Source organism: Carettochelys insculpta, chromosome 3 (assembly GCF_033958435.1).
Source record: "Carettochelys insculpta isolate YL-2023 chromosome 3, ASM3395843v1, whole genome shotgun sequence".
NCBI lineage: Eukaryota > Metazoa > Chordata > Testudines > Carettochelyidae > Carettochelys > Carettochelys insculpta.
Window position 1 is genome coordinate 58,991,135 of NC_134139.1, and position 15,682 is coordinate 59,006,816.

A 15,682-nucleotide genomic window follows, 5' to 3' on the forward strand; every position below is an offset into this window, starting at 1 on the left:
TATAACACTAGCCTATTATTGTTCAGGTGAACAATTACTGTGTCCCAGAACTAATAGGGAGCACAAATGCATATTACATCTGTGGATGAATGTTAATGAGCTAGCACATTTTCCATATCTATTCCATATAAATAACTCCATGACCATTACTGCCTTTTGTAACTTCTCCAAGACAAAACCTGTTTCTTTGTTTATCTCTAAAGCACTTCTACGTAACTATCACCCTAACCCCTAGCAATACTGAAATGTATAATTGAGATACACTACAGTTCTTTCTTCTGCTCAACAATTTCTTAATGCCCTTAAAGATAAACACAGTCTCTTTCAGTAGCTAGACATTCTAGCTTTTTTATAAATTGCGAACACAAATGAATCTGCTGTCCAGGTTTCTCTCCTGACAAAAAACTCAAGCAACATGACGTGTTTCCAGAGAACAACTAAGTGGCACACATTCTGTGTGTTTTCACTGTAAAAGTGACACTTTTTGCTGTATGTATTGTTTCATGTTGAAACAAAGAAATTTTGCCACATTTCACTTGATGTAAGACTGCAATTTTTAAATTTCACTGGTGGAAGAGTTAAGACTAGTAAGAAAATATCAATTCAGCTTTAAAATTAATATCATGTGATTAAAACTATGGTTTAAACCCTTATTTCTGAATGCCTTTATGAAGAGGACAGCATGGATTTGGTGCTGGGAAGATATCTGTCAAACAGAAAAAAATAAGATCTTACTGCTAGGACCAAACCTGACAGACAGACCTCTGCAAACATTTATTTCAACAGGATTGTGCCTGGGTATAGGGATTTGTCCTCACTGATCAGCTGGTAGAACTCAGGGTCAGCTTTGGAACAGTTAATTAAATGTGCTTTTGCTGGTATGGTTTCTACCAGCTCCCCAAATGAAATAAACTATACTGGAAAAACAAACAAAATCTTCCCACAGTACAACTGCATTTCTACTTGAGCTCTTATTGGCATCAAAGATTACTGTAAAACCTCAAGTTACGTGAGGATTCTGTTTCTACAACTCCTGTGTAACTTGAATTTTCGTGCAAGTCGAGAGGAGATGGGAAACTTGGGCTTGCAGGAGCCAGGAAACTGACCAGCCCAGTAGGACTGGTTAATTTCCTGATTCCCAGAGTAGCAGAGCGCCAAGAACCAGGGGGCAGTTTCCTGGGTCCCACAAGCGGTGGAGAGATGGGAATTGGGCAGCAGCCTGGCTCCTGGCTCCCGACTGTTTGCAGAGAGGGGAAACTGAACAGGGCAGCAGCCTTGTTCAGTTTCCTGGCTCCAGCCAGTGGACGGGAGCCAGGAACCACAGGCAGCCTAGCTCCTGGTTCCCCTCTGCTCCTTAGAGCCAGGAAACTAACCAGGGCAGCTGCCCTGCTTAGTTCTCCAGCTCCGGAAGTGGAGGGGAGCCACGAGCCAAGCTGCCACTGGCCCCCAGCTCCCCACACTCCAGAGACCGGCAAACCACTCCTGTCAGGAGCAACAGTCTGATTCGTGGGAAAATCTGAAAAAGGAAAATCCACTCCTGTCCGGGGCGGCAGGCTGACTGGCAGCTCCCACCCTTGACAGCAGCGACTGACGCCCCGACAGGAGCAGAAAAGTGCCCCTGTCAGGGATGCCAAGAGTCAGGCTGCCTCCCCCACAGGGGCAGTTTCCCCACTCCTGTCAGGGGCCGCAGTCAGGTTAACCTGGGACACACACAACTTGACTGCGTGTACCTCAAGGGTTTATTGTACTAAGAAAAAAAATATACCACCACCTGCCACCATAGCACTTTATGATAATGGCAAAAGTTTCTAGTGTAGACCTAGTGTACAAATGGCCTGCAACTATAACAAGTAGGATTTCTGCTAATGGGAATTTTGAACAGTGGAACACTATTGCCAAGCCAGGTTCTTGAGGTCTTCACATATTAGATTAAAAGCTCCGTTTATTTCTATGTTTCTAAACCCTTTTGCCAACTTTGCTCCCTATGAAGTCTCCATGACTCCCTCACAACCCCACATTTTTTTAAAAAAATCCCTCTCTCACTCACACCTTGTACTTTCTTGCATGCAACTTCATTGACTGTGCAACTCCCTCTCTCCTTGATGGCTCCAAACCGCTTTGCTCTTTTTAGCTCTCTCCTGAAAAGTGTGACCCCTTATTCTGGCTTGTCTTTCAGAAATGGTCACCCAATAGTGACTAACACAATGTCATGCTTGAACCACCACTTTGTACACAGGTGGACAATAATTTTTGAAGGGAGGTTGTGTGGGGGGCTGTTCAAGAATTTGGTAATGGTCAAAGGCAGCAATTTTTTATGATATCAATGGAGGAGATGTGAGGTCTAGGATGGAAGTTAGGTGCAGAAGGTACTCAGAGCAGTGGACTGAGATTCAGGAGAGGGTGTGAGGTCTGGGAGGGAGTTTGGATGAAGGGAGGGTTTGTGGCCTGGGGAAGGGGATTGGGAAGCAGGTCTGGGAGGGTGTATGGGTGCAGGAAAAGATTTTGACCTGCAGGAGAGGTGTAGGAAGGGGTGCAGGGTAGCAGAAGGGGTCATGACTTGGCGTGGGGGTATAGGGGTTTGGGCTGTAACCTAGTGAAGAAGGGAGTTCACCCCTCAGTCAGGGGATTTGGTGAAGATTCTAGGAGAGGTGTTGGTGCAGGAGCTTCCATTCGTGACCTGGGGCAGAGATTGAAATATCAGAGAGATGGCATGCAAGGTATAGGGTCTGGTCCATATATATACACAGAGATATACCTCTCTCATAGAGTTGGAAGGGACCTGAACAGGTCATCAAGTCCAGTCCCCCATACTCACAGCATGACCTAGAACCATCCCTAAGAAGTTTTTTTTTCCTTTTCTTCCCCCTCCCCAATTTATTTGCCCCAGATCCCTAAATGGCCCCCTCAAGGACTGAGCTCACAACCCTGGGTTTAGCAGGCCAGTGCTCAAACCACTGAGCTATCCCTCCACCTTTACCTCAGGCAGCTCCCAGTAGGGCCTTAAAGACAGGCTCCCTGCCTGCCTGCTGCGGGGGCCAGCATCTGCCTGTCTGACCACTGTGTACCCCATGAGGGAGGACCCTCTGTGTGCTTTCTGTGGTGCAAGCACAGCCCAGACAGCTCCCATTGGCCAGTTTCTGGCCAACGGGAGCTGTGAGATGGTACCAGAGGAAGTGAATGAAGCTCCTCCCTCCATACAGGGGCTCACAGCAAGCAGGGACACACATGCTCCCCTTCCTCAGCTTGCTGGCAGGCAGGGAGCCTGTCCAAGGCTCCTGCTGGGCCACAGGACAGTGGTTAGCCAGGTCTGGTCCATGGGCCATATTTTGTTTACGCCTATCTAATGTGTCTATATCATAGTGTCACTCTCATTTTGGCTCTAAGTTCAAAGACATTTATAAACATGAATGGTTCCATTTCAACTGGGCTACATTTGAAGGATCAGAGTTAATATGCAGCAGAAACTGTCTTCATGGAAATCTCTATGAATCTGAGCACCCAGTGGGCACTAAAATCAAGCAAATAGTTGAACTACTTTCCTGGTTGAACTCTTTTGGAAATAGAAGATGTATCATAAAGTTGACATTTGTGCAATTTCCCCTTCCTTCCTCCTTCCCATTTTTAAAGCCGACACTAATTCTAAAATATGACTACACAGAATAATACTGCATGCCAACTGCAAGATGACCTGGGTGGTCTTTTCCTAGCATCAATGATTGCATGAATTTATGGAAATATTCCAATAAAAGGACATTGACATATATATGGCAAACTGGTAATCCAAATGCTGGATCAGATTCAGAGCTGTATCACCATCTGGTTGGTGGTACCCAACCATTATGAAATCATCCACCTGTTACTTCCTCAAAACGATATTTACAAATTTGAATATTGGTCCCAATTCAACAAGATTAAATTCTACAATGATAAGTGCAAGGTACTATAGTTAGCAAGGGGAAAAACATCAAATGTATAACTACAAAGTGGGGAATGACTGGATAACAGGATCTGAATCACAGTGGACCACAAATTTTAATATGAATCAACAATGGGATGCAGTTGTGAAGAAGACTAACAACATCTGGGGATGTATTAACTGGAGCGTTATATGCAAGATAAAGGAAGCAATTATTCTCTCTACTCAGCACTGGTGAGGCCTCAACTGGAGTACCACCTCCAATTATGAGCACCATACTTCAGGAAAGATGTGGACAAACTGCAAAGAATCCAGAGGAGAGCAACAAAAATGATCAAAGTTTTAGAAAACTTGACCTATGGGGAAAAGTTAAAAAAAAATTGGGCAAGAGAAAAATACACTGGGCGGGGACCTTGTCTCAGTCTTCCATACGTTAAGGGCTCTTTGAAAGAGGAGTGTCATCATGCATTTCCTAGGTTCACTGAAAAGAGGACAAGAAGTAACTGACTTTATCTATAGCAAGGGTAATTTTAGTTAGCTATTAGGAAAAAAATTCTAACTATAAAGAGGAGTTAAGCTCTGGAAAAGACTTCCAAGGGATGTAACAAAATCCCTATCATTAAAAGTTTTAAAGAACAGTTTGGACAAATACCTGTCAGGGATGGATTATGATGCACATTGTATGTGATCAGTAATAAATACATTATTAAAAAACGTAACTGCACTATAAAGACACGAACATAGCTGAGCTGCAGAGTGGCAGATATTATTACTATAATCCTTGTCCCTCCTCACTCCAATCCTTCCCTACTGTTTAAGCCTTGTCCTTGTACCATTCATATCTAATTTAAATGCAAATCTTTCAAGACCTAAGTCTTTCCGTGTGCACTGTACGACAACTAGCAAAGCTTTAAGTGCTGTAAAAATACAACAATCAGCCAAGACAAAGAAGCTGTAGTGTATGATTTGGAATGACAGACATGATTGGCCTCATCCATCCATTGCTGGTGCATCCATTTGGTATTTCTCCTACTCATACAGGTGCAATGAAGAAAGAGGCAAACAAGAAAAGATGGGAGTATGACCAGTGACCAATACAAAAGCTAGATTACAAAAGCTTTCACTTCAAAATGTAAGTGAAAGGAGAACTTAAATCAACAAAAGAGCATTTATATTACAGCAACAAAATAAGTGAACTTACATAGAAGAAGGCCTGATAATGCTGGTTTGAGTTACTCATTTCTTAGGTATACACCCATGTACATAGAAAATCCTACTTCATCCTCTAAGCAGTCAGACGCTACAGGAATGGGCCGTGGCATACAACCCTAAATTTACCTTTGGAAACCTCTATACTAAGTGTCTTTATGTGAAAGACAGCATACTTCACCTTAGATAATAGAAAAGATAATTAAAAAAGATGCAAGAGGAGAGGACTTGAATGCTGTAGATATAAAAGCAAGGGCTGTAGGTGAAGCCTGTTTTAACAACTTACTGATGATTTTTCATCTCAGTACTTACAATGCCTTCTTTCTCTGGGATGTCAAGTGCCAAGATATTTCCTCCTCCATCCCATTTTCACGCATACTGAGAGGGATGACTATGACAATATTTATAAGAGAGACTCAACCCTTTCATGTTACTTCCACCATGCTCCAGTAGCTATGTAAGAAGTCTAGTAATAAACAAAAAAGTGGTTGTGTGTCTCATGTTATTGTTATAGTACAAGGGGTCAGGAATCATGCATGTGTTTTTTGGCACATCACCAAGTCTACAGGACTGTTACTGAAAGCTTATTTTCACTGGCTGCTTATCCAAGTAACTACAGGTGGCAAAGACCAACTTGCTTGGATCAGCATTTCTGTGGTACACAAAAAGCGACCTGTAAAACTAGAAAAGCAGTAGTAAATCAAAGGGGAAAATGAGGAAAAAAGTCAGCTTTTGCTTAGGTAGCCGAACATCATAACCAAACATTACATCAGGCTTCAATAGTAACTGACAGCTAATTTTTAATTCCAAGGATCTTATTCAGATTCAGAAAAAAACTGGGATGCTTATACTATACTGGTTGGTGCAGTATAAAAGCCAAGATATGAACAGAATAAAAATTATTCCTAAGTGTTCTAAAATTTCAGCATAATTAGCATACTTTAGGATCTGCCTAATTTAGTGTTAAACACGTAAGTTAATGAACTAAGTTGACTTTGACCAGTTACAACATTCCTATGTATCTTTAATATAAATATACTTCTACCTCTAAGGCTATTTTAAACCAGTAACAGCAACACCCCAAAAATAACAAATCAATGTTTGTGTATATCTGAAGGTGGTAGGGGAACATTTGGCAAGAAAATGGCTTTCATTTTTGAGTTCTACGTTGAGTTATTGCTGCACAACAATTAAATAACCCTTTCTTTTAATTTATGAAAAAAATTCCTTGATTGTGCTCTCTAAGCTGGAAGTTGTGCTTCCTTTGTAAGCTTCTGAAAGGCTTTCCTTACAGAACAACATGTCTGGGCTGTAGCAGTAGTAGTAGCAGTAAGCCTCTTCCACTCCTACATCTTGGAGCATAGGAGAATGACAACCAATCACCAGCATTCCCTGTTCTGGACAATCTTATCCAGCTCTGACCAAATGTATCCTGCCTTTTTAGTGCTGCCTTCAGGTCTCTATGCCAGGTGTTTCTTGGGTGCCCTCTTTTCCTTTTTCCTTGTAGGTTCCAACTTAAAGTTTCCCTTGTCATGTTGTTTGGTTTTCTGAGGGTATGGACAATCCATCACCATCTTCTCTTCCTGATTTCTTCTTCAGCAGGAAGTTGGTGAGTCAGTTGCCACAGGTGTTGGTTGTTGATGGTGCGTGACCAGTGGATCCAGCGGATTTTACAGAAGTAGTTAGAGATAAATGTCTGTTTCGTTTTGTTTTTTGACAGTCCTCTTTGTTATTCTCCAAGTTTCTGCTCTACAGAGCTGGATTTATTTGAAATTGGAATTAAATAACCTGATCTTAGACTGAGCCTAATGTGTTTAGGACGACAGATGTTTTGCATGAGGAAAAAAAGCTGTTTTTGCTTTCCCAATCCTCACTCTCACATTGGCATTGGTGCTCCTCCCGCCCCACTATCAATGATGCTACCCAGGTATGTGAAGACCTCAACCTCTTCTAATGCCCAGCCTGAGCCTGTACCCGGTGGAAGGAATGACCCTGCAGGAACCAGTCATCCAGATACGGATAGACCTGGATGCTATTGCAGAGGAGAAAGGTGGCCACCACTTCCATGCACTTGATGAACACCCTGGGGGGCTGCAGAGAGCCTGAAAGGGAAGGCCATAAAATGGAGGTACAGGTGACCCACAGTAAACCGTAGGTATCACCAGCAGGAGGAATGGATGGAAATATTGCATAGCAACAGGTACTCGAGCCATAACACTAACAGCCTCACAAGCAGTAAGGAAGGAACTGGGGAATTCCAGGTCATGTGGGTCATATATAGGTTCTGCACAGGTGCCACTTCTAGTCTCTCTCTCTCTCTCTCTCTCCTTCATTGACTCAGTTGCCTAATCACTCCACCTCTCTTTTACATGGGAAAATGTCCTACTAATTTGCCACGTTTCACCACCACACAGTTCCATTTCCTTGTATCTGCACCACTGAACACATCTGAGAAAAGTCTCCTGGGTAACAAGGTCCTTCTCCACTATAAGCCCATTTCCTTCGGCTTCCTTGGCAAAGAGCGCTCCACCCACCCATATCCTTCAATCAGCTGCCAGTTGACCCCCAGATTCCATCTTAAGATGATCTCCCCACTCCAGGTAGAAGGTTGCTGGCATTTTCAGAGATGAGTGGTGATAAAATCTAATGCCATTTCCCATTTCTTTCTTCTCCTTCCATCACCCTTCATCCCCTGTCTCAGATACTTTTCACCTGCCCTAGGATGCTGTCTTCTTCTACCATATGACCTCCCTTGCCTATACCCTTCCTTGAACATTCCTTTAATCTCCTGTTCTTATCAAATTCCGTCTCCTCACAATAGAAACACTCTCTCATGGTCATAATGATGTCAGGTTCTGCATCTCTTTCTCTCTTCCCACCAAACTGCTTTCTGTCTCCTCCGTATAGCCCACACAGCTTGATGGAGATGGACTGTGTAAAACAGACGCTTTAGGTTAGCCGATTAAGCCATAGCATGAAAATACCCTGTTGCCCAGCAGTTACACATGCAAACAGGCACATTGCAAAGTGCCTTTACAGAGATATCAACTTTCTGTACTAGTCAATGGAAGGCTACAGCTAACAATTTACACTGGATCACATTTCTCACACCCAGTAAAGCTACCTTACACTGATCTAGATCCATATTACAACCATTCCTTCCTTACAGGAACTCAAAGACTGATCCTCTGCTGCCTCTTCCCCTGGGGAGTCCTTAACATCTACGTAGAGGGAATATATAGCCTTCCACCTTGATTTAGCAGTGCTATCCCCCAGCCCCTTTTATAGAGGTATAAATGACACTATCCACATTTCACCACCCCTATGTACGCATTTGCACTTATTTCTTATGATGCTGTATTACTAACTGTCATATTTGCCACCATAGTTTCTAGGAGCCCCAGCTGAGATCAGGGTCCTGTTGCGTTAGGCACAGTGCATGCAGCTAGCAACAGAACTTCTCTCAAAGACCTGCAATTTACATGGTCAAAACAGATGAAAGCTGGGAGATAAGTTGTTTACTTTTTCTCAATTTAAAGACACAGAATTTAAACATGGGAGACAAAACTTTCAAAGCAGACCAACGGATGGAGATAACTAATATCTATTACTCCCTTAGTGCGCTTTCCAAATTTAGTGTGATTCGGACCCTGAAATCTCACTACTTTTATGTTCCTGAAGTCAAAGGGAAAATCTAGCAGCAGAATGAGTATCTGTAGAACATCTCTGCCCACGTCCAGGAAAAAAAGCACCTGTTTTTCTTCAGTTGTCTCCATGCCTACAAGTACAACACAGGAAAGCCAGATCAAAGAGACTGTGTTGTCCAGCCATTCAAAACAATGAGCAACCAAGGGAAAATAAACAGTGACCTTCAAAGGGCAAAACAGGGCTGGGGCAAGAAAACAGGCTGAATGGTCCTGGCCCCACCACTTAGGAGCTCAATGGCAAGGAGTCAATTGCCCACAATGCCAGAAATTCCCATATTAAAATTTTTTTTCCTAACCTGAAATATTTAGTCCTGTAAGCAAGGAACAAAGAGTCAGGCACTCCTGTCACTTATGTCATTCACCTCTGATTTATGCTACTCTCGTGATCTCAGCCTCCCTGTTTCCATTCCCTCATCTACAAAATAGGCATGACACAGCATGTCACTTGAACATGCTTAAAGATTAATAGATATTTGTACAGTATTCTGAAGACTAATGAGCCAAGTATGATGAGTAAATGCATTTTTTACTGAGATCTACCACTACTGAGCATTTCACAAGATTTTTTTTCCACGACTGAACTCCAAAGCAATTAAAGCAGTAAAGGGGCTGCAATGTATAACTATTTTCATTGTCCAGACGCTTACTGAAATAAGCAATTACATTTCCTTTGAGAGAACTCAAGATTTACTTTCTTCAGAAGCCTTCTAAATATGAAGACACCAGATAAAATGAGCAAAGCAAAAACAGGCTGAAGGAAATAGTGAGAGAAGCATCAGACACCAACGGGTGCTGAAGCCAGGGTTGTTGTTGATGAAGATGTTGATGATGAAGAAAAACAGGCTAGACATTGTGGATTGCTATTTTAATTCCAATGATAAATGAACAGCACAAAAAGCAAACAAACCCAAAATTCAGGTTTACTTTGATGGGATAGAATACCTAGTAAGCCAAATTCTGCATGTTTGCCCCTACACCACCTCATCAAATCACAGCTGTTTTAAGTGCGTCAGTGACAGCCAATCTGATCCACCAAGGGTTAGACCCTGAAAGGCACCGAGTGCTCTCAGCTCCGAATGCAGGCCAATGAGACCTGTGGCTGCTCAGTATGTGCGGGAAACTGCTTGTCATACTTTCAGAATGAACCCCAATGGAACCCAGAGAGAGATATTCTCTCATAGGTATAAACATAAAAGAACACTTACCTAAAATTATCCTATTCTTGCCGATGCCGTTTTTAACCTCCTCATCAATCAATTGTGTAAGAATGCTGCACATTGAATCTATGGTTTCAGTGTATTCTGGACACTCATTGGAGATCTTCCATCTGTCAAACCACACAGTGGAGAGGGCCCCTCTCATGGGTGTATATGGTCTGGGAGGGAAAAGAAAAGAAAGTTTGATTTAAAAATAAGTGAAAACAAAGGTATGCAGTAAAACCAGGGCAAACAACAGAATTTGGTGACTGACTGAAAAAGGAGAAAATAAACCACTTCACTGTCTCAATTCTAAATGTGGTTGACTGAAATGTTATTCATCACTAGTTTACACCAAGTCTCCTTGACCATCAGCCACCATCCTTAAAGGGCAAGGATATTTAGAAAACTGTTCAAAATACAAATGCAAATTTCAGTCAGCACATGATCATGGCTGTATAGTTTCACATAGAAAGTCTTCTATAGCCCAGCCTTGCTGACAAATCTGCAGGTGTAACTCCTATTCCTGAGCATACTTCCTCATGAAAGAATCAGAAGCAGGGAGTCAGTACAAGCTGATCTATTTTTTATGGGTTGCAAGAGGTCACTTATTCTGTGTGTGTCTTGGGCATGAGGTGGAATTAAGACTGATATTTTTTCAAAGCCACCTTAGGGATTCAAAGGCACAATTCCCACCGAAAGTGATAGAAAGGTAGGGGTTGTTTTTTTTTTTTACATGTTCTAGGCACCCACGGAATCTTCAGTCTGTGTGCCTGCGAGATAGAAAACGAGTAGTGAGGAAGTGTATTTATCTTAATAATCTAAATAATTTTATAAATAAGGTTGAAGACCACATCTTTAATTTCAACCTGCATGTTGACCAGATAAGCAAATATGTAATTACACTTCCTTTTAAGACTGAAAAGCCACATCTACTCTAGCGAGTAATTTTGAAATTCCAGGCCCTCTTTCTAAAGAGAGTGCAGAGCGTCTACACATGCTGCGCGCTCTTTCAAAAGGAAAATGGAAGGAATGCATCCCAGCTTTCAAAATCACTCTTCCTAACTGACAATAGGACAGGAAAAGCCCCTCATTTCCACAGGCTCTTCCGAAAGAAGACGTGCGTAGATGCTCCGCGACCTGCTTCTTTTGAAAGAGTGGGTCTGCCAGCTGGGACGCAGACACGTGCTGTGCAGCACCTGTGGAGCTCTATGGTCCATGTGTGCAGCTGCCCTTAAAGCCCCAAAGACCCAGAAACCCCATCGCAGGAAGCTGAGAGCATTCAGGGAGCTGCCATTGCATGTGCTGCCTCTGCATGCCCCAGAGAGACTCCCAGTGACTCTCAGACTACCACGGCCAGCAGCTAGACATGCAAGGAGCTCAGTTGCTCTCCCTCACCCCCCTCCCCATCTCAAAGCATATCCAGGGCTCGCGGGGGGTCCAGCCAGCCTGGAAAAAAGTGAGCCCTCTGCTGGGCTGAGCATGAGCTCAGGGACCTCCTGAGCCTCTGGCAAGAAGAAGAAGTCCTCTGGAAAATGAGCACAAAGCGGTGGAATGCAGATGCTTTTGCCCAGCTGGCCAATGATCCGTCCTCCAAGGGCCGCCCTGTCCAGGTCAGGAGTAAGGTCAAGGAGCTGTGGCAGGGATGTGCCCAGGCCAGGGACTCAGCCTGCTGGTCAGGGGCAATACCCACATCCTGCCCCTTCCTCAGGCCCAGGGACATCACCTCCCTGCCTGCCATCCTGGACACTGCCACCGAGGAGCCCCATCCTGGGGACAATCAGGAGTTGGGACCCGTGGCCAGCCCCACCACACAGGGGCCAGAGCCAGAGCCAGCTCCAGAGTGGTGAGCTGGTCATTGAACTCCACACCCACCAGAGGGCCCCTCATACTCCCTGCAGCTCCAGGAATGTCTGGTCCCACATCCAAAAATTCCAAAGCCACCTGTTGTCATCCCATTCCCCCATGACCAGGCACTCCCACCACTTGGGGCTAGTAGGGTAGCTGCAGAGTTGGTGGTGAACCTAGGGGATGGGAGCACTAGAGGAGCTGTGGGCCCAGGGGTTCCACGGCCATGCTGGGGCGGGCGGCCCCCAGAAGGTGATGGAGGGTGGCCACCACTGCTGAGGACACCAGGGTGACCACACCGCTGGCAACGGAGAGAAGCAGCTCAAGCTGCTGCTGCTGGTCCGTGTTGCCTTGTGTGCACTGGCGTCTGCTGGGCTCATGGCAGCTCTATGGGCTTCATGCTGTCCAGGTTGAGGCTGTTGTGGGGGCGCCCTTTAAGGGGACGACTGGCTGCAGCCCCAGAAGGGCTTGTCTGCCATGCAACCCCATCCACAGCGTTTCCTGGCTCTTTGTTTTGAAAGTGTAGTTGGGACAGAGTGATGCTCTCTTTCAAAAAGGCGGGTCACTTTCGAAAGGGCAGATTGGAAGTGCCAGCCTCTGCTTGTGTGTGGATGCTGTATTTCAAAAGGGTATCTGTTGGTTCATCGTTTTCAAAAGGGAGCCTTTAGAAATCACACTCTAGTATAAACATAGCTTAAGTGTCAGATTAGCATCATGAATACCTTACATATCGTCCAAAACTCAAAGAAACTGCAGTTCAAAGGAAGAGACACTTCTTAGGATGATGATGAATTGGTCCCCTAAAATCCCCAGAAAGATGATCTAATTGTCTTACAATGATAACACAATTTTGAACCAAATCTACAGCGCTGTCAGTGCTTCATCTCAAATGGGTCAAAAGCAAGACCCTTAAACCCCTTAACTGCTATGTTTAATCAAGGGATACATTTTTCACTCTAAACAAACTTAGGAAAGCTCGGATCGGATTGCAAGTTGCCTACAAACAGACAGCCTTTGATAAATTTGTCTGGCTGGAAACACACTGAAAATAAAAATGAAGCCTTCAGTCTTCTATCTGTATTTTCTCACTATTAAGGTTTAAACAAAACACCATTAAGCTAGAAAAAGAAAGACACTACAGTCCCAAATATGCTTACTAAAGGGGCAAATTCTGACCTTATGCATACCCTTGGGTTTGTACATGTGTGAAGAAGAAGGGTCTATTTCTTAAACCAGAAAGATCATGGCATCTTAAAACATACAAGAGGCAGTATATTACTATTTGTATTACTGGGGCTGTAGTTATGGACCACAAACCTACTGTGCTAGCCATTATATAAAACAAGGACTAAAAGGACAGTCCCCGATTCAAACAGCTTGCAACATATCTTGTCCGGAACACTCTTGTCCGGCAATATTGGTAATCTGGCATGATTTTAGTTAGCCAGCTATCCACTTATCATGGGTTTGGCGAAGTCTCCCAGGATCCCATGAAGTTTGCTTCCAGGCACCGGTCCTGGTTCTCAGTGTTCATTTACTGTCATTTAGCAGTAATTTACCCTTATGTCTTCTAAGAGCCTAGTAAGCGGTGGTAGTGTTCATAATGCTGCTGGACAATATTGACCTCCTGTAGTCCAGCAAACTCTCTCATCTAGCACTGGTTAGATCACGAGGGTGCTGGACTAATGAGGTTCAACTTGTATTGCAACTTAGAGGATAATAAGGTGATAAGTAAAAGTCAAGAACAGATCATGTCAAACCCACTTATTTTCCTCCTTTGATGAAATTAGTGGCATAGTACAGGGGGTAGGGGGTCAGGGAGCAGCAAACATGATTTATCTTGACTTTAATAGAAGTTTTGACACAGCCTCCCCTCCCTCCCCACACATACAAACATAAAATGTGATGTACATTTGCATTACCTTACAGTAATTTCAACTGATTAAAAACTATACGCCGAGAACAGTAATCAATGCTTTGTTGTCTAACTGGGAGGACATGTTGATGGATCAGCCCCTGCCTCTCATGCTTCATGGAAGATGCGTTGTGAATATAAATATGCGTAACTCAGAAACACTTTGGACAAGATGTGGTTTGTAACCTATCATTTTTAACATTATCGCCCGCTAGATTAGTAAATCCTATTTTTGTGTATGTATTATTTTTGTGGTTGAAGTTACAAGTATTGTCTACAGATTTGCATTCCAAATGTTTGTCTGTGTGAGGACCTCAATAGGTCTAGCTACCCTATTGTTAGAGTAAGACTTGCGAGGAGGCAGCAGTACTCCGCCAACAACAGGCCTTTAGGCCATACACAGCTGAGGAACTTGATTGTACACATGTAACCCAGCAGACAGGCAATCGGTGATTGTCTAAAAAAAGTCTTGAACAGGTGACCTGCTTGCGTAACCGTGTCAGTCTTGGAGTATATACTCTTACACAAAGAGAACAATGGAATTCCCCCCACAGGGCAAGGGTAGAGAGTGGACCTTGTGGTTCCTCCATCTTTTGTCTTCAGCCTGCCTTGGAAATTACCTGACACACCCTAGGAAACACAGAGAACTTTACAAGAGACCCAGGGTCAGGATTAGGTCATTCCTGACCTGAATGAAGTTTTTACCTAATATAAAGGCAGTTGTTTAGGGTAAGATCCCACAAGTAACTAGATTATTAGGAGAATAGAAATAGCTACGTACTTTCTCTTTTGTTTTGATTTAGTAACTCATTTTTATCTGCTTGTTCTCATTCATAATCACTTAAATCCTATTGATTCCTTAATAAAAACTCTGTTGTTTATAATCACACCCATTGTAAACTGTTATTACCTGGGGAGACCTACCACTGAATATCTCCTTCATTGATGAAGGGGGCTTAGCTAATAAGGCTGCCCTGCGCAAATCTTTTGCAGCAAGACAAGTTTATTCGGGTTTTGATCCCTTCTGGGAGTTGACTCCCTGCATGCTGTGCCCTCGAACTTAATCCACCCAGAGCTGTGGTGAAACAGTGTCTGCGTTACTCTGCAGCCGGGGCAGGAACTCCAACTCTGTGCCTTGACTGTAGGAGGCCACAGGATCTGGCTCAGCAGCACAGAGTGGTGGGAGAGCCCCAGAGAGCAAGAAAATGGGTGTCAGTGGCATGACCAGCACATAAGGGAACATCCCAAGGGGTCGTCTGTGATCCCACCCAGTCACAGACATATCTTATGGAGTCCCAGAGGGGTCTGTTCTTGGCCTAGTACCAGTCAAGATTTTAAGTAGCGATGTAGATAATGTAGTAGAAAATATGCTTATAAAATGTGTGGATGACACCAAATTAAGAGGATTGTAAGCACACCAGAGGACAGGATTAGATTCAAAATAGAGTTGATAAATTATAGAATTGTTCTGAAACCCACCAAAGACAAGTCACAAGTACTTCACTTAGGGGGGAAAAAAATGAAGTACATCAACAAAATGGGTAATAACTGGCTAAGAAGTAGTACTGCAGGATGGACCACTCCATAGGTGCAGCATCTATACAGGTGTTGCCAGAACAGAGAGCTGGAAGCAGGGTAGGGAGACCCCCTCCCAGCACCAGCACTATCTCTGTGTCCTGCTCCCACACCCAGCACAGACTTCCATGGGCCAAAGACCAGGCAGGTAGAGATGCAGGGGCAGAGCCTGCCAGGGGACACATCACACAGACACACACATGATGTCCCAGCAGCTAGCTGCTTTGAGTGTCCTGAAGAGGGGGCAGCAGACAGGAAGCCTTTCTGAGAATCCTGCTGGGATGCCGGTCAGGAACTGCTTATGGTAAGCACCTCA

The 15,682-nt window shown here is 43.9% G+C and overlaps 1 protein-coding gene across 2 annotated transcripts in view; it reads right to left on the reverse strand.

The window, feature by feature from the left end:
• The window catches only part of LYPLAL1 (lysophospholipase like 1), a 76,893-nt gene that overhangs the window by 35,113 nt on the left and 26,098 nt on the right, over window positions 1-15,682 (reverse strand). For both annotated transcript variants that reach the window (XR_012644759.1, XM_074988610.1), the window contains exon 3: window positions 10,038-10,207. Coding sequence is in view for 1 of the 2 variants with exons in the window: in XM_074988610.1 (XP_074844711.1) it covers window positions 10,038-10,207 (170 nt within the window). In the remaining variant the exon portion in view is untranslated. The remainder of the gene's footprint in view (window positions 1-10,037; window positions 10,208-15,682) is intronic.